Source organism: Panthera uncia, unplaced genomic scaffold (genome assembly GCF_023721935.1).
Source record: "Panthera uncia isolate 11264 unplaced genomic scaffold, Puncia_PCG_1.0 HiC_scaffold_159, whole genome shotgun sequence".
Classification (NCBI taxonomy): domain Eukaryota; kingdom Metazoa; phylum Chordata; class Mammalia; order Carnivora; family Felidae; genus Panthera; species Panthera uncia.
Genome location: NW_026058239.1, coordinates 27,501 through 48,283, shown reverse-complemented (window position 1 = coordinate 48,283; position 20,783 = coordinate 27,501). Strand labels below are relative to the sequence as shown.

The window sequence follows — 20,783 nt, the reverse complement described above, 5'->3', positions numbered from 1 at the left end:
TGAGCCAGCCAGGCACCACCCAAATCTTTATGTTGTACATCTTAAACTAGTACAGTGTTACATGTCAATTACATTTCAGTAAAGCTGGGGGCAGGAGATGGTAAATTTTATGGGTTTTGTCATAATTAAAAAAAAAAAAACATACGATAGGTGCTTAGTAAAGATTTGGTGAATGAGTAAACCAATGAATGAGTAAGTTAGTGAATAAATGAGTTATTGGAAATAATTAACAACTAGCCCTTTCCTCCTCCCGGAAGCTGCTATCTCATCTGAGGATGTTTCTCATACTCTCCCCAGGAGCCTTGTCAGAATATACCTTGTCAGCCCTGGTTTATACTCTTGCCTTTTCCTGTCCTCAACTAGGGAGGCGCCCAGATCAGCCTGGCTGAGGTCTGTCGGTCTGGGGAGAGGTCGACTCGCTGGTACAACCTCCTGAGCTACAAATACTTGAAGAAGCAGAGCAGGGAGCCCAAGCCACTGGGAGCCAAGGTCCCCACCCCAGGTCCTGAAAGCACGGTGAGTTGGGCCCCAGGTTTGCACCACCCTCCTAGGTGTGCAGCATCTGGATGGATGACAGGAAAAGCTCTCCCAGAATTGGAGATGACTGGGCCTCAGAGGTGGGGGAAGCAACAGAGGGTATTGGAACAGAGAAGAAGATGATGAGATAGGAGAGACCTCTGCAAACTAGCAGGTAGCCCCCGATCTGCAACCTTACCTTCCTCATCTGTGCTCCCCCCTTCTGCACTTTGCTTGCCATAGTATAACTTGCCTGATGAAAACCTTAATTTATGATTTTTTTTTAATGAAGTAGAAAAGGAAGGAGAAACCTGTAGAAGGTAGAAAATTAACCTTTATTGAGATACTGCTATCTGCATAGCGGTCCATGGTGGAAGTTTGCTGTAAGACACAGCAGAAAACAACACTGACCGGGGTGTGTTAGGTGGGTGACAGATCAGTCATTTCACTGCTCTGAACCTCTTTTTTCATGTCAAATCCTTATCTAAAAAGGTGGTTAGGAAGGTTTGAAGAAGTATATGTGAAGAGCACTCTGTAAGTGCTTGATAAATGGTATCTGTTTCATTATTGTATATTTCTTAAAAATCTTACATTTGCCGGGGCGCCTGGGTGGCTCAGTCGGTTAAGCGTCCGACTTCAGCTCAGGTCACGATCTCGCGGTCCATGAGTTCGAGCCCCGCGTCGGGCTCTGGGCTGATGGCTCAGAGCCTGGAGCCTGCTTCCGATTCTGTGTTTCCCTCTCTCTCTCTGCCCCTCCCCCATTCATGCTGTGTCTCTCTCTGTCTCAAAAATAAATAAACGTTAAAAAAAAAAAGTTTAAAAAAAAATCTTACATTTGCCTATTTTTTGGTTTAAAAATATGTATTGGTTTCATTTTAGTGCAATACACTTTAAAATGTCCTGGGGGTGCCTGAGTGGCTTAGTCGGTTGGGCGTCCGACTTCAGCTCAGGTCATGATCTCGCGGTTTGGGGGTTCGAGCCCCGCGTTGGGCTCTATGCTGACAGCTCAGAGCCTAGAGCCTGCTTTGGATTCTGTGTCTTCCTCCCTCTATGCCCCTCCCCTGCTCATGCTCTGTCTCTCTCTCTCCTTCAAAAATAAATAAACATTAAAAAAATTTTCTTTTTAATGTCCTGAAATTGTTTTCTGTACTTGGGAAGCTCACATCTGCTAGCCAAGATTCAACCAAGCAGTGAAGTTGCCCTTGGACATAGAGTGTCACAGCATACAGGATCCTTTTGGAATCCCAAACAGAAAGCGTTTGAGATTCAGATTAGCTCATAATTCTCTGTAGTGTGTCTTCCTTCTGTCAGTACTTGGTTACTTTGGACAGTCATTGCCCAGAATTTCAATGGAGAAGATGGGCTAGGTCAGGTGGTAAGGATAAGGGGAAGAATCAAATCTATTTCCCCCCAACCTCCCTTCCCCTCCTCCTCCTCTTCCTTCTTTTTCATAATCCTTATCATTTCCTGCATTTCCTTTTGTGTCAGGCACTGTCCTGTTTATTAGGTGCCACTTACCAAGGCTCAGAAAGGTTACCTAAGGACATACATCCAATAAACAACAAAGCTAGGTCTTCCTCACTCCAAAAAGGAGTCCATGAGCTGGCAAATATCTTGAAAACATCCTCTACTTTCTGGAGCATGTCCTTGGGTAAGTGACACCGACCTTAGGCACAATTAGTTTCCTTGTTCCATTTCTCAAGGGAATAATCATAATCTCTATCTCTCAGAATAGTTGTAGAGATTATATAAGATGTTACACATAAGCTGTCTGTCCAGTGCCTGAGGTATACCAGGCCTTCAATTGGTGTTAGTCTCCTGTTCCCTAAAAGAGAATTTCAGGGATTTTTCCAAGCTCTGGCCCACACTACAAAGGGTGTTTGCAAATTAGCCATGTGCTCAGAAAGCTACAAGGTCGGGGCGCCTGGGTGGCGCAGTCGGTTAAGCGTCCGACTTCAGCCAGGTCACGATCTCGCGGTCCGTGAGTTCGAGCCCCGCGTCAGGCTCTGGGCTGATGGCTCGGAGCCTGGAGCCTGTTTCCGATTCTGTGTCTCCCTCTCTCTCTGCCCCTCCCCCGTTCATGCTCTGTCTCTCTCTGTCCCAAAAATAAATTAAAAAAAACGTTAAAAAAAAAAAAATTAGAAAGCTACAAGGTCAGTTTTTGCTTTACTATGAGCTGCCATTTACTGAGTGCTAATTATGTGCTAGGTACTCTTTTTTATATATCTTATGTATATATTCTCAATCTTCATAGCAACCCTTTGTAGTAGTTATTGAAACTACTCTAGAGGAAATTGAGTCTCAGATTAATTTCTTCAAGTCACACAGGCGTCCTCATTGTAGATACCATTCAGTATAGATGTTCTTCCTCCAGGAAGTCTTCCCTGAATGCAACCCCAACCTGACACTGCCATTGCTCTGTTGTTCCTAAATATCCAAAGCTTAAACTCTGGCAAAGTCCTTATCACATTGTTTCACATTATCACATTATTGACAGTTCATGTGATGGTTTCCCTGATTACACTATAATCTCTTTACAGCCAGAGACCTATATTTCTGCCTCACTCAACTCCTAAACTTGACTGTCTTCCAAAAGTCTGTCTGTGCATACAGGAGTTATTCTCAGGAGAACCGCAAATTAGATGAACTAAGTGCTATATTTCCAGTTTATAAGTGACCTTGGGGCAAGACACATACCCACTCTGGACTTCAGTGTTAATCTCAGTTCACGGGGAAGTTCACACTCTAAGCTGTGATTCTTGCAAGTAGTATGCAGATGAACCCTTGGGCCTTTGTCTCCACAGGATGCCGTGTCTGCTCTGTTGGAACAGACAGCAGTGGAGCTGGAGAAGAGGCAGGAGGGAAGGATCAACACACAGACCCTGGAAGACAGCTGGTAAGTGAGGGCTCACTTGGGCCTCAGGAACTGATCTGGCTTGGACCTGGATGCAGGAATGAGCTCCCCAAACTCCAGGGCAACCAAGAGAAGTGTTCCCCTGGGAAGACAGAGAACCTCTCTCCTCATGGGTTCTCTATAGGCAACAAGGCGGTACAATTGACCCTTGAACAACGCAGGGGCTAGGGGCACTGAGCCACTGCATGGTCCAAAATCTACACAGAACTTTGACTCCCCCAAAACTTAACTACTAATAGTCTACTGTTGACCAGAAGTCTTACCAATAATATAAACAGTCCATTAATATAAACTTTGTATGTTGTATGTGTGACATACTGTATTCTTATAATAAAGTAAACCAGAAAAAGGGAAATGTTAAGAAAATCAGAAGTAACTATTCAAAAAAAAAAAAAAATCCACATATAAGTGGACTAGTGCAATTCAAATCCATGTTGTTCCAAAATCAACTGTGTATAGCTTGGTATGTTCCCAAAATTTCTTCTCAGTTTGTCATTTTGTGAGCTATAAATCACTCATGCTAGGTCACATATTAGTGCCTACTTGACTCACATTTATGTTAGTAAAAAAAAAAATTTATATTACTATAAGTGGAAAGTAAATATCCTCTGCCATAAATTGAAGATGTTTCAATAAGGAATTTCATTTGACTGCTAGGAACAGGGAGGAGAAATAATAGGCTTAAATAAGAGAGTTTATTGCTTTGTTACTTAAAAAGAAGAATGGGAAGAAGCAATCCAAGCCTCATCTGTCAGCTCCATGGCATTACAGGGAACCCAGTGTCCTCCTCTATTTCTGCTTTGCTTTTCTTACTGGGTGACTGCCATCACTGAGGCTTCTTTCTAGCTCAAAATGGCTGCTGAGTCACCAACCATCAGGCAAGCATCAGAAAAGAGGAAAGACAAAAGAATGTGCCTGTATGCCTTTTAACCAAGGAGCATTCCTCAAAGTCCCACCCAGCGGTTTCTGCTTGGTTCTCACTGGCCGAGCTTAGCCATTTGGCCTACCTAACTGCAAGGGATACAAAAATCAGGGTTCCGTTACTAAGAAAGTAGAAATGGATACTAGGGAGACCATGAGCCCTGTCTGCCTCAGAAGGTAACTGGAAAACTTAAATGTAATGAAAATAAAGCAAGAGCATTAAAACCCACCCAAACGTATTGCTTGCTAAGGCTCCAGGCCTGAGGTCTTCTCTCTCCAGATATATTAGAGACATGCTTCCAGAGAGAGACTTCTCCTCGGTGTCCACAAAAGAACTGGAGACAGCGTTCTGTCTGTGTGGTTCAGTGCTTCTTAGTCTCTTGTATCCTAAAAGAAAAGTCTCAGTACACATTTAGGAAAAAATAGTATAGACCAGGATTCAAATCTTAGCTTCATGGTTTTTTGTGTAACCTTTGGCAAAGCATTTTTAACTTTTTCTTGCGGCATGGCACAACACATAAAAGTTCCCCTAAGTGTACAGCTCAGTGAATTTTCAGAAACCAAACTACCCATGTGACCAGCATCCGCATCAAGAAGCAGAGCGTAACTGGCTCTCTGGAAGCCCAGTCTGGGCCGGTTGCTGCCCTCCACCACAAGGGCAGCCACTGTCAGGGCAGTCATTCTAACCTTGACCGAGCCTCGTCTGGAAAAGCAGACGTCACACTGACTGCGTGGACTTACTGCAGACCACTAAAAGAAAAGCCACTATAATGAAGATAAAGCACAAAGCTCATAGCAGACACCCAGCAGATGGTAGAAATGATCATTCAGGAAATGAGAAGGAACGCCAGCTCCCAGCTAGGGAGGGAGAAGGCGAATCCCATCTCAGAAATGACCACAGCCTGTGAATTTGCCATTTGGGGGAAGTACAGTTGGGCTTAAGTGCACGTGCTCTGAATTCAGACAGATAGGGATTCTGAGTCTTACTCAACCAGCTTCCTGTGGGACCCTGGGTCTGGGTGAGGCCTGAGCATCAGTAAGTTTTAAAAGCTCCCTGGGTGATCCTAATGTGCAGGCAGGGCCGAGAACCATGGCTTTAAACCTCCATTTCTGCCTCTGTGAAATACAGATTTAACGAGTGTCTACAACACATGGGGTATTTTGTAGACTCAATGGGATTATGCATGATAAGATAAGCACTTAGCACAGATTTTGTCCCATGGGAAGCACTCAGTAGCTCTTCTGCATTATTCTGTTACAGCCTCCAGTTATACATGTGGTCTCAGAAGGGGGTCAGCAAATGTTTTCTGGAAAGGTCCAGATAGTAAATGTCTGCTTTGTGGGCCCTGTGGATTCTGGTGCATCTATTCAGCCCTCCTGTTACAGCATCAAAGTATCTGTAGATGGTACTTGCCATCATGTCCCCACCACGGAAGCTTTACTTATGGGCGCTGAAATTTGAATTTCGTGTAATTTTCACAGGTCATGAAATATCATTCTTTGTTTGTTTGTTTGTGTTTTTTAGCCATTTAAAAATATAAAAACCATTCACAGCTTGGGCTGTCCAAAACAGGCGGTAGGCTGGATATGGCCCACAGGCACACTTCTCTTTTACTATTTATTTCTCCATGTGATAAAGGGTGGGGTAAGGTCCCTGAATTTTTATATGTTCATTTGTTTGTTTTAGGGCTCTCTCTAAATTATCTCAGTTTCTCTCTTTCTCTCTTTCTCCCTCCCTGTGTCCCTTTCTTTCCCCCTCTTTCCTCTCCCTTTACATTCATTTCTACCTCCCCTTTCCTTCTCCCTCTCTCCCCTCCCTCTCTCTCTCTAACTCTCTGTGGCACACTGCTGTGCTAGGCTAGGCTGTGCAAAGGTCTGATGCCGGAAAGGCCCAGGACCTGTGTTCCAAAACCCTGGCACAAGATCAGTGGTTTCTGCCAAATTCCAAGCTTGTGGTGAGACTTTTCAAGCCATCCCCTAGCAACTGCCTTCTGTTCTCTATCCCTTTGTGGCCCCCTCTCTCCCCACCCCTGCCATTCAACCTTCCCTAGACACTGACTTACAAAGAGGACTGGGAATCCCAGAGCTGCTATACTGGAGTAAATCCATCCACAGCACCCCCCCCCCACCCCCAGACTGGAGGCTTCTCTTGGTCCTGGAATGTTAACTAGGTTTGCTGTGCCTGCTCCACTCCAGAGTCATGTGTGGAGGTCCCCCAAAGACTGGCCCTCTGTGCTAATTTCCACCCCTTCTCTCTCAGCACCCAAGGGCCAGGGTACCATAGTTACTCCCTCCTTTTATTTTCTTAGGTTTCTTTAGTGCATATAATCACAAGACTGGATTTTTTTTTAAGATCCACAAGCAAAACAAAAATTCTAAGAGTATTAGAAAATAAAAGAGAATATAATCACAATGCTAGGGTGAAAGTCCTTGTATTTGCCTCCTTGAGAACTTGTGTGTGTTTGTCTAGGGCAGAGGTTGAGAAATAGCATTGCTGGGCCTCAGGGCCTGTGTGCTTTATATTTTAATAGGCATTGCAGAATAGTTCTCAAATAAGATTGTACTAGCAAATGCTCCTACCAGCAGCGATTAAAAGGACCCTTAAGCTACACCCTCTCCAATACTCAATATAATCTAACTACAGTACTTAATCAAGAATACATACGTGTTTTATTTTAGAAGATACTGCTAAAGTGACTTCAGAGTGTAAATTGGCTGCTCTGATGTCTGTTCCCTGCGGAGATATGCCTATTTTCCATGCCTTCACCAGCACTTGATGTTATCTGATATCTATATATTTTGCCACTCTAAAGGGTGAAAAGATGTCTACTTTAATCATTTTTCTCTACAATTGAGTTGTTTTTTTTTTTTTTTTTTCCTTTCCAGAAATGTTTAGATCAGGTTCCCGGTCAAAAAGAAAAGACTTCCGTAGTCATTAAGCACTTACAGTGGAGTTGGGCAGCCTTGGATTGGAAACCTGGCTGTACCACTTCGTGGTCTGTGACATGAGACAAGGCCTGTCAACCGCCTGATCCTCAGCTTTTGAATCTGTAAAATGGAGACAATAATTGCTTTCAGTGTTGTTGTAAGGCCTTAGCATAGCACCTGGCGCTTAGTAAGCCTTCATTAAATGCTGGTCAATGTGGCATCTGCCATATTCTTAGGGAAGTGCTCTTTGTGTGTTCCCATGTTCAGTGGCCCTTTTATGTGTAGATCAAGATGCTGTGAAGCAAGGGTGGGAGAGCAAGGAGTCTCTGTTAGCACTGGTCCCCGTCTAAGAACAGGGGAGGTTTTGGTCAAGCGACTGGGGCTGGAGATCCAAGATCTTTTCTCCCCATCAGGAAAATCCCAGGGGAGATTTTATTTTTGTCCACAGTCTCACTGAGCCAGCTGACTGGATGTCCAATTCTCTGCTTTTGGCTGGAATTCCTTTGACTCAGTATGGCAACTCTGTCTCCTGCTGATCAGAAGCCTGGCAGTTATGTAGTTATGTATGTCTTTGAGAAGTAAAAATGGGACTAAAGAAAAATTAGCAATTAACAAATGCAGTCCTTTTGCCACAAGAACTCCTCCCAACCCTGGAGTCTGAAGGGAAAGAATCATTGTGAAAGATATCACCAAAAATAAACTCTTTGCAACAAATGGTACCAGAACACCATTGGATATCCATATAGAATAAAACCTTTGAGCACCACATACAAAAATTAATCTGAAATGGATCATATAGTAAAACTATAAAACTACTAAAAGAAAATATAAAAGAAACTCTTTGTAACCTTGAGACAGGCAGCGATTTCTTAGGCAGGACAGAAGAAACACAAATCATAAAAGAAAAAAAAAACTTGCCAGGTTGGACTTTATCACTACCAAAGTTCTTTGGAAGATACTATTTAGAAAATGAAAAGGCATGCCACAGACGTGGAGCAAATATGTACGAAGAGTTCATATCCAGGAGATGTAATGAACTCTGACATCTCAGTAATAAAATGACAACCAAGTTTTAAAGCAGGCCACATACTCTGACAGATACTTCACGAAGGAAAATATACGAATGGTCAGTAAATGCAGGAAAGTGCAAATTAAAACCACAGTGAGATATGAACACACCCCCAGCAGAATGACTGAACTTCGAGACTGACAATAGCAAATAGAGATGAGGAACTGAAATTCTCATAATATTGTCGGTGGGAAAACCAGTTTGTCAGTTTCTTAAAGGGGTAAACCTATACTTACTGTATGACCCAGCTCTACTCCTCAGTATACATCTGTTACGGTCTGAATTGTGTCCCCACCCACCCATCCAAATTCATATGCTGAAGCTCTGACCCTTGCTCATACCTCAGAATGTCACTGTAATGTAAAGATGGGGCCTTAAAAGAGATGAAGAAGTTAACATGAGGCCATCAAAATGTGCGTAGGTCCTAATCTGGTATGGCTGCTGTCCTTGTAAGAGGAGGAAATTTGGGCACAGAGAGACATCAGGGATGTGCACACAGAGGGAATACCACTTGAGGACATCAAGAAGGTGGTCATCTGCAAGCCAGAGAGAGAGAGGCATCAGAGGAAACCAAAGCTGTCCACATCTTGAATTTGGACTTTTAGCCTTCAGAACTGTGAGAAATAATTTCTGTTCGTTAAGCCACCCAGTCTGTGGTATTGTGCTGTGGCAACCCCAGCAAACTAATACAATAGCCAAGAGAAGTGAAAACCTGTATCTACATAGAATTGTAGGTGAATGTCTTTAAGAAGCTTTATTCATAATTGCTAAGAAATGGAAGTCATTCAAGCGTTCATCACCTGATGAATGGCTGTCTGAATTGTGATCTGTCCATCCTATTGGGAATGCTACTCTTCAATAAAAAGAAGTGAACAGGCACCAACATAGTTCAGGGACAAAAGAGCATACACTATCTGATTCCATGTATGTGAAATGTTAGAAAACTCAGATTCAGTCTGTAGTGACAGAAAGCTGATCAGTGGTGGGCTTGGGATGGGGACAGATTAAATAGGAAAGGGTACAAGAAACCTTTCGGGGTAATGGAATGTTCTGTATCTCAAGTGTGGTATGACTACACAGGGGAATACATGGGTCAAAACTCATGAAACTGTACAGTGATAAGAATGCATTTTCTTGTATGTCAATTAGACCTCACTAATTTTTTTGGTTTGTTTAAATGTGTCCTCGGTTGTGAAAAGGCTTGGAAGCCCTGCCCTGGGTGCATTTAAAGACAGGTGAGCAGCTCAGAGTGGTCTCTGGGCAGGTAACCAAAGCTCTTTGTCATCACAGGAGGTACGAGGAGACCAGCGAGAACGAAGCAGCAGAGGAGGAAGAGGAGGAGGGAGAGGAGGATGTTTTCGCTGAGAAAGCCTTGCCGCATAGGGATGAGTGCCCAGCATTAAAGGTAGGCAGAGCCAGGGAGGCAGGAAGGGCTGTCTTGGAGAAATAGCTCTCAGTGCTTGAGTCTAGGCATTCTGAAAATGCTCCTCCATCATCAGAGGACAGGCACTCAGGACAGGGTGACCTGCAGAAGGTTGCAGAGGAGTGTCCTGCCTGTATTTGGGGTCATCTCTGACAGTGAACCACAGGAGGCTGGCTCTCCCCTCATCTCTCCTGCCCTCCACAGCTCCCCTGTTTCTCTGGACTGACCTGAAGCTTGGCAGCCAGATGAGTCTGGGTTCAGATGCTGGCTCTGCTACCCTCTTGCTGTGTAGTCTTAGGCAGGTGCCTTCATCCCTCTCCAGCCTTCATTTGCTCATCTCTAAAATGGAGACCATAATACTGACCTTGCAGACCAGCTCTGAGGTTTCAGAAGAATGTATTTCTTCATTTGGATCTGCCCAAAGTACACTAGGAAAAAGGAGTCCAGTCAGTTTCCCCTCACCACCTCCTTCCCTGCTGCACTTAGGGTTACACACTATAACCAGCTTCACTCTTTTCCACCGGCAGGAAATAGAGCACCCCATGGTGTGCAGGCAGGGGTGGAGCTGCAAGTTGTGCACTGCACAAAGGTACCTGGCCAAGAGGGGCTGGAGAAGAACTTAGGGCTGCCTTCCAACGGCTCCCCACCAAGAGGCCATATTCTCCAGCCAAAGCAGGCACCTTTTTCAAAATTCTAGAAAGCACTGTTTTGGCTAACAGGACCCTGCATTTAGATGTTGTCGTTTGTCTTTTGCCAGTAACTATGAAAGGATGGTAGAAAACCTGAACGCTGAGTTTAAAATTGGAGATTTGCAGGTTGCCTCCAAAATTCCAGGAAAACACTTGGCTGCAGCAGGGGAGGCCTTGGATGTGGCTTTGTCAAAATGTGGTTGGCATATAAGTCCTGAGGGTATGAAGTTGAGGACATCCATCCATATACTGCTCACGTGAGCTTGTTTGGGGACTGAATGTGCTCCAGCCCACAGGAGTCATGGAGGAATAGGGGCCAGCACTTGGGGCCTTGGACACTGTCCTCGCTGGCAGGGCCAGGGCCTAGGAAGCCCCCAACTATGTCTGTGGGCCAAAGTCCACATGACAGGAATGGGGAGTGGCTGGGGAGTCAGCCCCACGAGTCTTGGGCTGGGTGGCCTATACACTGTGGATACAAGTGGCCTCAAAGCTCTGACTTCTTCTTCAGGTGGACAAAGAGACCAACACAGAGACCCCGGCCCCATCTCCCACAGTGGTGCGGCCCAAGGACCGACGGGTGGGCACACCATCCCCAGGGCCGTTTCTTCGAGGGAGCACCATTATCCGCTCTAAGACCTTCTCCCCAGGACCCCAAAGCCAGTATGTGTGCCGGGTAAGCAAATGTGTGGTACTGCCCTCCTCCCAGAGTACCTGCTTCCCATAGAGTGGTGAGTGTTTTCAGCCTCACAGAGTTCTAGGTGCAAGTTCTGGTTACCCTCACTTTGTCAGGTATCCTCAGGCAAGTTAATGCCTCACCTCATGTGGAATTAATAGACTGACTTCAAAGGATTGTTTTAGGGACTGCATTAGAGAAAGTGTAGGAAAAGCTTGGTAACCAGTACATGGCCAATTTTTAATAATTCCAACCAACTTTTCCCTCCTTGTTTACATCCTGCCCTTCCCTTCTACACGACCGCTTGCTGAGGTCAGACTGACCCCTCACCATCCCTGAGCTGTCATTTCTTCCCCACTCCCATGGCGATCCAGTGTGCAGCCCGAGGTTGCAAAAAGGCAACATGCCCGTACCATTTAGTCACAAGTTTGGTTTTAATTGAACCTGTTGCCAACACTGAAAACTCAGGGAAGGCAATTAAAAATTAAATAAAAATGAAGACATTTAACATAAAATTCTAGTTTCTTTTGAAAAAAAACTGTCTGGCACCAAGGGCCACACATTGTCTCATGGCAACAGCTGGCTGGAGCTAAGCAGTGGGGCAGCTTCCCTTAAATGATTGGAGAAGAGCAGCTTTCAAGTTCCCTCTGGCCACCTGGCTCTCTTTACCTATTTTGGTTGCTAGCCTTCTCCTATAGGCTGCCCTGGAGTTCAGAAATCCTGCAGGAGGCTCTTTCCCTCACGTCTTTACCTGTCTATCTCATTAGTCTGCCCCTTGTAGGCCAGCCTCCGTCTTTCATCCTGTAAGTGAAGGGTTTGAGTGCTTACCACGTCTCAGGGGTTCCCAACCTTCCTCAGGGATGGCACAGATAAGACACATGCACACCTTACCTGAGTCCTGGGCTCAGTGGTATGTCAACATCCTTCTTTCCCCTCTGCACAGAGAACCAGCAAACAACTAGAAGCATAAGCAGAACCTTCCTTGTCTAGTGTTCCAGTAAGTCATCACAGAAGGAAAGGCCCATGGAACCCGCCTGCATCAACCTGTCAATTAACCATCTATGTTATTTGGGAAGGGGAGGGGATATTGAGGGGCATTTTCTTCTTCCTTTTCTTTTTTTTTTTTAAGCTTATTTATTTATTTTGGGAGAGACAGAGTGTGAATGGGGGAGGGGCAGAGAAAGAAGGAGAATCCCAAGCAGGGTCCGCACTGTCAGCACAAAGCCTGATGTGGGGTTCAAACTCACGAAACTGTGAGATCGTGACCTGAGCTGAGATCAAGAGCCTGACACTTAACCGATTGAGCCATCCAGGTGCCCCGAGGGATATCTTTGATGTCTGATATTCAGTATCCAAAGCCAGAATTATATTGGAGAAGCTAATTTTTTCATAATATGGCAGTGTAACCAACTTACTAGCTACTTGCCAGTTATTCCCCACGTCCCTCCTAGAAATAACAGAAACCCCTCCCTTCTGTGTCAAGCCTCTAGCTAATCGTTTGAGCTTGTCAGCATCTGCCCATTGGCTGCCTATCTTGAGAAAGGTACAGAGTTTCCTGAAGTCACTGAATGTAAGTTTGATGTTAGGGAATTCCTGAGTCACAGCTGAAGAAGAGAAAAATCCCAACTCATGCTGCAAGTGTGAATAATTTGAAAGATTTAGAAAAGCCCTTAGGGTAGTGGAGAACACCCTCTGGTTTTGGTAAAATTGCTGTTTTTGTGACTGTGCCCTGGAATTCAAACACAAAGTGAAGAATGTCACTTGACAGAAAAATCACACCAGAAGAAATGATTGATTCATTCTTTTTCATCAGAATTCGAACGCAGTTGTAATTTTGTCAAATGGAAGATAGAAGGTAATAACTCTTGTAAAGTGTTTCTCTTTTCCAACTAAAGTCTCAAACTTTTTTCCCCAGTACTTACTAGTAAGATTCTGGTCCCCTGTTTGGATGGACTCCCTTTCACCGGCCCTTTCTCAGGACTGGCATCTTCACATAACAAGGAGTTCTGATCCTATTTATTAAGCATCTATAACACACCTAGCACGACGGTGGGCCCTTCCCATATTTCATTATCTGGACCAGTTTCCAACCCAGCAAGGCTGCAAATTAAGAAATTCCTAGGCAGCATGCATCACATGCAACAGATGGGAAGGGCCTTTCATATGGCAACACCACAGTGGCATAAAGCAGAGAAGCAATTACCATTAATTTTTGTGGAAAACGTTTTTAGCCCTTCCAGACCTAAAAAATAACCTCTCTTAGGCTTTTCTGATGCCTTACGATGCATCCTGCTAAAAGATGCGCAGAATTAACGGAGATGCTCACAGACACAGTTCAAGGCTGTGGCAGCCTGATGCTGAGATGCTCGGTGTGGTCCTGGGGAAGGAGCTCACAGGTGCCCCTGTCACATTCAGGGCTGCCTCCATGAGGGCTCACTGCAAAAGAAACACTAGGTGTTGTTTTATCTTTTTGCCTTTTTCACGAAAGTAAAAATCCTCCTTCACATGTCTTTCAACTAGTGAAAACAGGCACCAATGTAGGTCTTTTGTAAAAGCAAAGTGGCATAACATGCACTTTCAAAAAGCACGGATGCCAGTATTTTTCCTTTTTGCTTTCTGACTGTCCCACTTCAGCCGCAGGTTGTCTCTTTCTTGTAAAATTTTACTGAAGGCTGCAAAAAGAGGCCAGTGGTACAACATCCTGAATTTTTCCCTATCACTTCCCTGAAAACCCTGATGGCATGAGGTCTGGTGACAACTTAACCCTCTGTTTTGAACCCACAAAATGAATATCACCACACTCCCCACAGGAAATACCGGGGTCTGTGCCCCAGCCTGCCCCCAGTACACAGCCAGCTCCATGTTTTCCAGTCTGGGACTCTGGCACTCTACTTCCTACCATCAAGTCCTGTGCCAATCAGGGTTCTTAATGGCAAACAGTGGAAACACACTGTGAGCAGTATATGCAGGAAAGAATTTCCTGGAAAAGAAACTGAGGCGCTCACATATTCATTGGAAGGTTGTAGAACCAGCCTCAGAAATCAGGCAGGAAGAGGGGCAGGCCAGACCACAGCTAAAATCATCCCACAAAACCAGTCTAGTGAGGATAATACCAGTGCTGCTGCCAGACGTGGCCCAGCTGGTCCCACTCCTGCCACAGGGTTCAATATCGATCCCTCCCCCTGAGAGTCCTGACCCTATACGAGGCCAGGGAAGCTGTGGTTGCTGCTGCGGGCACCACTGCTCACCAGGAATGGCTTCTCCCTGAGATACTCCCAGAAAGGGCACGCTCATTGAACAAAAGCAAGTGGTCTGGTGAAATCTGAGAGGCACCGTAACAGCATTGGGTCCAGCTAGCCAGATTATGATTCAAAGCCTGGGCAGTTACATGCAATGGACAGAGCCTAGTCCCATGCCTGCTTCTAGCTGCAAGTAAGACCGGGAAAGCAAGACTCTGGCGCTTCCAGCTTCCTTAGTGGAAGGTGGGCTTTGTCTCCCACTGTGAGTCAGAAGGTGGGGACTTCCCCACCCATGGAATGGAGTTGCAAATGCTAATAAGCACCATTTCCTTACAAAACAAACATTTCCTGTGTCATCTAATCTCAGCAACAACTCTGCAGGGCAAATCATGTTTACCCCATTTCACAGATGCAGAAACTGAGACTCAGAAAGTCAGAGTACTGTCCTCTGGGTCACACAGCTTATTAGATACAACTCCAGGGGTCTGACCCTAGAGCCCACAGCCCTTCTGTTACTCAGAGCTACCTCCCAAAGGACTTCCCTTGCCCTCTCCCAGGGTACATAGGAATAGTTTGCTGGCCTGATGCCACACTTCTGCACACCAAGTGTCCTCTCCTGGGTATCTCCCTTCTTTGGTCATCAGCACAGCCTGTGTCATTTGGTTAGTTGCCCTGGATTGGTCCCCTGCTGAACTTGAAGTCCATGAGCATAGGGACAATGTGTTCCACTCCCTGCAGTTCTCCACCACCCCTGTGTATTTGACACTTGCACAATAACCAGCAGTGTTGTCACATGTGTTGGTTGGCTCATCCTGACCTGATGAAAACAGGCCTTCCAAAATTCTCATTCCTGAACTAGCCGCCCAGAACTGTCAATTATTTCACCTCTTTGTTCCTAGTGTCCCTAACCATTACATGGAAATAATAAAGCAACAGTATTCTCTGCCATGTCTGAGCGTAAATGCAACCAAACATCTTCACATAAGGAAAAATTAAGTCTAAGGACCTAATGTAGTTTTCATCACTCTTTTCTAACATCATCTTTAGTCCCAGAACAACTATGACATAAGGATCAGTTGTCCTGATCAGTGTTTCTAGTTGGTATCACACACATTCCATGAGTGCCACCATTGGCCTGGAGCAGTGTGGGCCAAAGCCCCCTCCTGGTATGAAATCCAGCTAGTCCGTTTGTACAAATCCACCCCAGTCAAGATGGCCCACCCCTCCTTCTCTAGATCCTTTTTATCTCTGAGCCCTCCGTGCATCCTGGGGGCCAGGAGGGGACCCAGCCTTAGAGTCAGATTGACTGAAACTTGAACTCTTGTTCTGATGCTCCCCAGCCATGTGGTTTGTAAAAGTGTCTTAATCTTCCTGGGCCTCAATTCCCTCCATTGGGATTGTTTGAGGATTAAATATAACTGTCCATAAAGCACATGGCATGTATTGTTACTGTTACTCTGTTTCTGATTCTGTAAAGACTGCCTCCTGCAGTAGCTTTTGTCAGTTACATCCCTGGGGTTGCCCGTGTCCGTGTGCGTCTGCACTGCAGGACTATTAATATCATTATCACTAGTACTTATCTGTAACCACAAAAGCAACGACACAAACACTCGGGAGAGGCCTGAGAAGTGAGCAGACAGCTGCCTGCCAGAACAAACAGGCTCTGCGGCATCTGCCTGCGGCCATCCCACCACCTCGGAAATGTGACTTGAGAAAGAAGCCTGTGCCCTGCACATCCTGGGCTGGGCTGCCCTTCCAGCCTCCCTCTCCAGTCCTCCGCTGTCTGGGGCACTCTCAGTAGAAAAGCGTCCTTCCTGATCTCTGGCCGTGGAGGGGGAGTGTTAGCCCTCTGGGGAGAGTCCAGATAACTGAGTGATTGAAGGGAATCTGAGGAGGGCAGGAGCTCACAGAGCCAGTCTGCCCGGTCTTATCTCATATTTCATATTTCTCATGTATCTTGACAGCCGCTCCATTTGAGCCATCAAGGTGGGCTCTACAGGTGACAGGGAACAGTGGATGCGAACAGGCCTTGGTGTCGTAGGTCCGGGGGGCATGAGATGTTGGCGTCACACTGTCTGGTGTCAGTCCCACTGTGCTGCCAACCACACGGGAACCCCAACACCCTTCTGGCCCCAGCGTGCCTTCCAGATGTACTCTGGCCCCAATTAACTTCCCAGGACTTTTTTCCTGCAGCTGAACCGAAGTGACAGTGACAGCTCCACGCTGTCCAAGAAGCCACCTTTTGTTCGAAACTCCCTGGAGCGGCGCAGTGTCCGGATGAAGAGGGTAAGACAGTCACCTCAAAGCCGTTTGTGCACCTGCTCCGCCATCATTCCCACCCCTCACGAGCACAACCCCCATGTCTGACCATTTCTTCTCAGCCACCGGTTTGAACAATGTTGCTTTTGCAAGCCTAATGGTGTTTACCAACTGTAAAACCTGTGTAGGCACTGGGGAAGGTTCCAAACTGTAAATGTAACATTATTATGATGACAGATAGGTTAGATTCAGAGTATGGTACTTGGCCTTATCTTCCAGGGTAGAAATCAAAGTCACTAAAGAACTAACCAACTCAAAATCTCACAGTCACTGATGGAAGCCTGCCCCTTGCTGCACTCTGCTCAGCGTGACATCCAGCTGACTGAGCAAAGGTTCTGACAGCCCTCCCTGCTGGCAGAGAAGCCAGACACCTCCAAGCAGCAACCCGGAGCGGGGAGGTGCAAATGGGTTTCTCTCGGTCCGGCTGGAAGAGCACTAGGGAGAGGCCATGAGCTGCCTTTGCAGAGAAGGTCCCACCTTGCCTGATGGAGGCTTGGCTCAGGGATGGGGACCGAGTGGTGTTAGGCAAAGGACTGGCTCCTGGTATGGACTTTGTTACCAGTCAGAGCTGTAGGGGATGCAGACAGCCCTTCCCACTCTGGGCTTTCAGCACAGACTCTACAGCAGCTCTGGTGAGTTTGCAGAACCAGAAGAAACAGGAGTTAGAATGTCAGAAAGACAAGCAGAGGGTGCAAAGCGAAAAGAACATGCAGGGAGAGAGAGTACCAGCAGCACCAAGCACAGGAAGTTCCTGTGGACCTGCTGCAGACAGAGGAGTCAGGAATAGGACCTTTGTCTATCATCACCGCCCCCCAAGGCTCCAGAAAGAACTAGAGAGCACAGGAGAAAGAAGGCCACAGGGAAGGGCAAAAGTGTTGGCAGCAGGGGCCTGTGGACATGGTTTCAGGTGACAGGGATGGCCCACCGCCCACCTGGGGCCCCCCTCCTCCAGCCCTGTCTGGTGCTGCAGGGTCTCTGGAGCACCAAGAGTCCTCTAAGGAGGTTCCTGGCAGTGCACATTTCCCAGGCCACGCTCCCAGACAGTCTCATTCGGTAGCTGGGGTGGGGTCCTGGAAACTGCATTTTGATAAGGCAGGTGTTCCATGATCCACACCTGGAGAAAGGCCTCCATGGAAGCTCCTACCTGCTCCCCCTGTGGTTCCTACAACTCTGTATCAAGACAGGCCTGCACAATTTCCCCCTCTTCACCTCTTTTTCCCTTAGCCAGTGGGAAGACTTCCTGACAGAACCTTTGCTGGATCTGAGCCCACATTTCCTTCAGATCCTAACTGTGTTCTGAGAGGCAGGAGAGTCCTGAGGCTGGGCCAGGGCCCTTGGGTCCTGCAATCCTTCTTCCCCTTGCTGCCTGAGCTCTGTCTCTCTCTGCTTCAGCCTGTCCAGGCAGGTTTCCAAGGCTGGACATCATTCAGAACAAAGCAAAAGAGCCTCATGAGTTACTCTGAGAACTTGAGTCACACAGATCACTCAACTGAATTTCCTGACCCTGCTCCTTTATGAGCACACACTAGATGATGGTCTCCCTCAAAGGGTATTGTAGAACTTGAACTTGTGCACTGAGCTGTTTCACGGTCCCAAAAGTATGCTTGCCAGCCTTAACTGAGGATGGCTCAGCTCTGGCAGTAATGTCTTATGTGCCATCTCTCAGATCAATCTGTTAGTCATTATGTTTGCTTTCTGTTGCATAACACATCGCAGCAAACTTAGCAGCCTAAAACGATACAAATTCAGGATCTCATAGTTTCCACAGGTCAGGAATTCAGGCACAGATAGCCGGATTCTCTGCTCAGCATCTCATCAGGCTAAAATCTAGGTGTTGGCTGACTACATCCTCATCTGGAGTTTGAGTAGGGAAAGATTCACTTCCAGGCTCCCCCGGGACATTGGCAGAATCCCTTGTCTTTTCTTGCTAGATGCAGGAAATGGATGAAAAAGTCATCCTCACGTCCTTGCCATGTGGCCCTTTTCACAACACACATTGCTTCTTCAAGGCCGGCAGGAGATCTCTTTCCAGAAAGGGCCCAGTTCGCCTCAGTGGATGAGGTCAGGCCCACCAGGAAAGTCACCCCTTAATCATGGGAGTGCTATCCCATGGTATTCACAGGTGCCCCCAGCCCTGAACTGAAGAGGGGGCATTATACAGGGAGGGCGTGCCTGGGGTAGGGCGTGGTGTTGGTGGTGGGAACCTTGGGGCTGGCTTAGAATTCTGCCTCCCTCAGTCAGCCATTTTTAAATCATTATTGTTTTGTGATAAGAGAAGGAGAAGAAACGGTTGTATTACTGGGGATCTCGTCCATACAGATAACTGTATCTGTATGGGTATAAGAAGAACTCAGCTCAAATTTAGCTGGAGAGTGCAAAGGAGAATTCACTGGCTCATTAGTGGAAAACCCCAGGATGCTGGACCTGCAAGCATGAATTGATCCTTTGTTGAGACAGTGTCCTCAAGCCCCAGTCCCCCTCTCATGGCACTGCTCCCCCCAGATAGCTTAATTCTTTTTTTTAATGTTTATTTATGATTTTTGAGAGACAGTGCAAGGGGAAGAAAGGCGGAGAGAAAGGGGGACAGAGTATCTGAAGCGGGCTCTGTGCTGACTGCAGCGAGTTCGACGTGGAGCTCGAACTCACAAACCACGAGATCATGACCTGAGCTGAAGTCAGACACTCAAACAACTGAGCCACCTAGGCACCCCTAGCTTAATTCTTAAAAAGGGTCACACCGTATGGTAGGAAAGATGGCCACGATCAGTTCCAGGTTGATATCTTGTTGGCTTAACAAACTGTGTGTAAAGGATGCTCTTTTTCTCCATGGCTTTTTTTTTTTTTTTTTTTTTAAGCAAAAGTGCTGGTACTGGAGGTTATTGGCTAGGCTTAGATAACATACTCACCCCTGAAACAGTCCCTGAGGTTCTCACTGCCAAGTTTCGGGTCACATTCCTGTCCCTGGAGTCCCGTATGAACCACCATGTAGGTTGAATGTGAAGTAGGAGTGGATCCCCAAGGGAAGATGAGGGCACTATTACTGCAAGGGGAAGCAAGTGCTGGACAAGCAGAACCAACACTCATCCGTTACGGGAACATAAAGTTGAGAAGACCTAATGTCTACCCTCAAGGGAGCTCAGACCTGCACTGAGGAAGAAACAACTTCAGAGCAGGATAATGACAAGAATCCAGGAGCCAAGTGTGAATCGGGGCCCTGAGAGCAGGGCAATCGGGCAGTGTGGAGGGTGAGCAGGTGGTTCTGGAGCCACCTGCCTGGGGAAGAATCTCAGCTCTACCTCCCAGCGCCATGCCTGGGACATACAGGTGCTCAACAGATAAGCTGTGGGAGTGGGAGAAATCGACAGGCTCTGGGGGAGGGCGAGCCCCATTTTTGAAGGAGTGGAAGCCTGCGGTTGAACACAAAAGGGTATTTGAGGGTCAGGGGAGCAGTTTGTAGGGGCTCACTGAACCCAGCCCTCTAATAACCAGTCAGAGCTATGCCTACCCCTGCAGCCTTCATCCGTCAAATCCTTGCGAGCTGAGCGCCTGATCCGCACGTCACTGGACCTTGAGCTAGACCTGCAGGCGACCAGGACCTGGCACAGCCAGCTGACTCAGGAGATCTCAGTGCTGAAGGAGCTCAAGGAGCAGCTTGAACAAGCCAAGAGCCATGGGGAGAAGGAGTTGCCACAGTGGTTGCGTGAGGACGAGCGCTTCCGTCTGCTGCTGAGGATGCTGGAAAAGCGGGTAAGGGCTGTGCAAGAGGCAAGGGAGATGGCTCCCTCTGCCCTGGGGACCATCTGCTGCTGCAGGGGAGGGAGACCAGAGCTTTGAATAGCTCCTACAATCCTGTGACCCACTGAGAGTTTTCCCAGGGCCCCCCATGTCCATCAGCAAAGGGACCAAGGAATCCCTTTGCCCAGTAAACTTTATTAACTCTTGACCTGGGTACCAGACCCTTTTGCTGTATTTCCCTGTTTATGTGTGCAAGGCCTTATTATTCACATGTATATTCATCAAACATCGGGTATCTAATCTGCGCTGGGACACACACTTTAATAGAGTAAATACAAAATGCTGACCTGCCCCAGT

At 46.7% G+C, this 20,783-nt stretch overlaps 1 protein-coding gene across 2 annotated transcripts in view; it reads left to right on the top strand.

Moving 5' to 3' along the window:
- Positions 1-20,783, top strand: part of LOC125917213 (protein KIBRA) — an 82,361-nt gene that overhangs the window by 57,564 nt on the left and 4,014 nt on the right. For both annotated transcript variants that reach the window (XM_049623462.1, XM_049623463.1), the window contains exons 15-20: positions 364-516; positions 3,321-3,412; positions 9,639-9,753; positions 10,969-11,133; positions 16,566-16,658; positions 20,205-20,438. In XM_049623462.1, the coding sequence (XP_049479419.1) occupies positions 364-516; positions 3,321-3,412; positions 9,639-9,753; positions 10,969-11,133; positions 16,566-16,658; positions 20,205-20,438 (852 nt within the window). The remainder of the gene's footprint in view (positions 1-363; positions 517-3,320; positions 3,413-9,638; positions 9,754-10,968; positions 11,134-16,565; positions 16,659-20,204; positions 20,439-20,783) is intronic.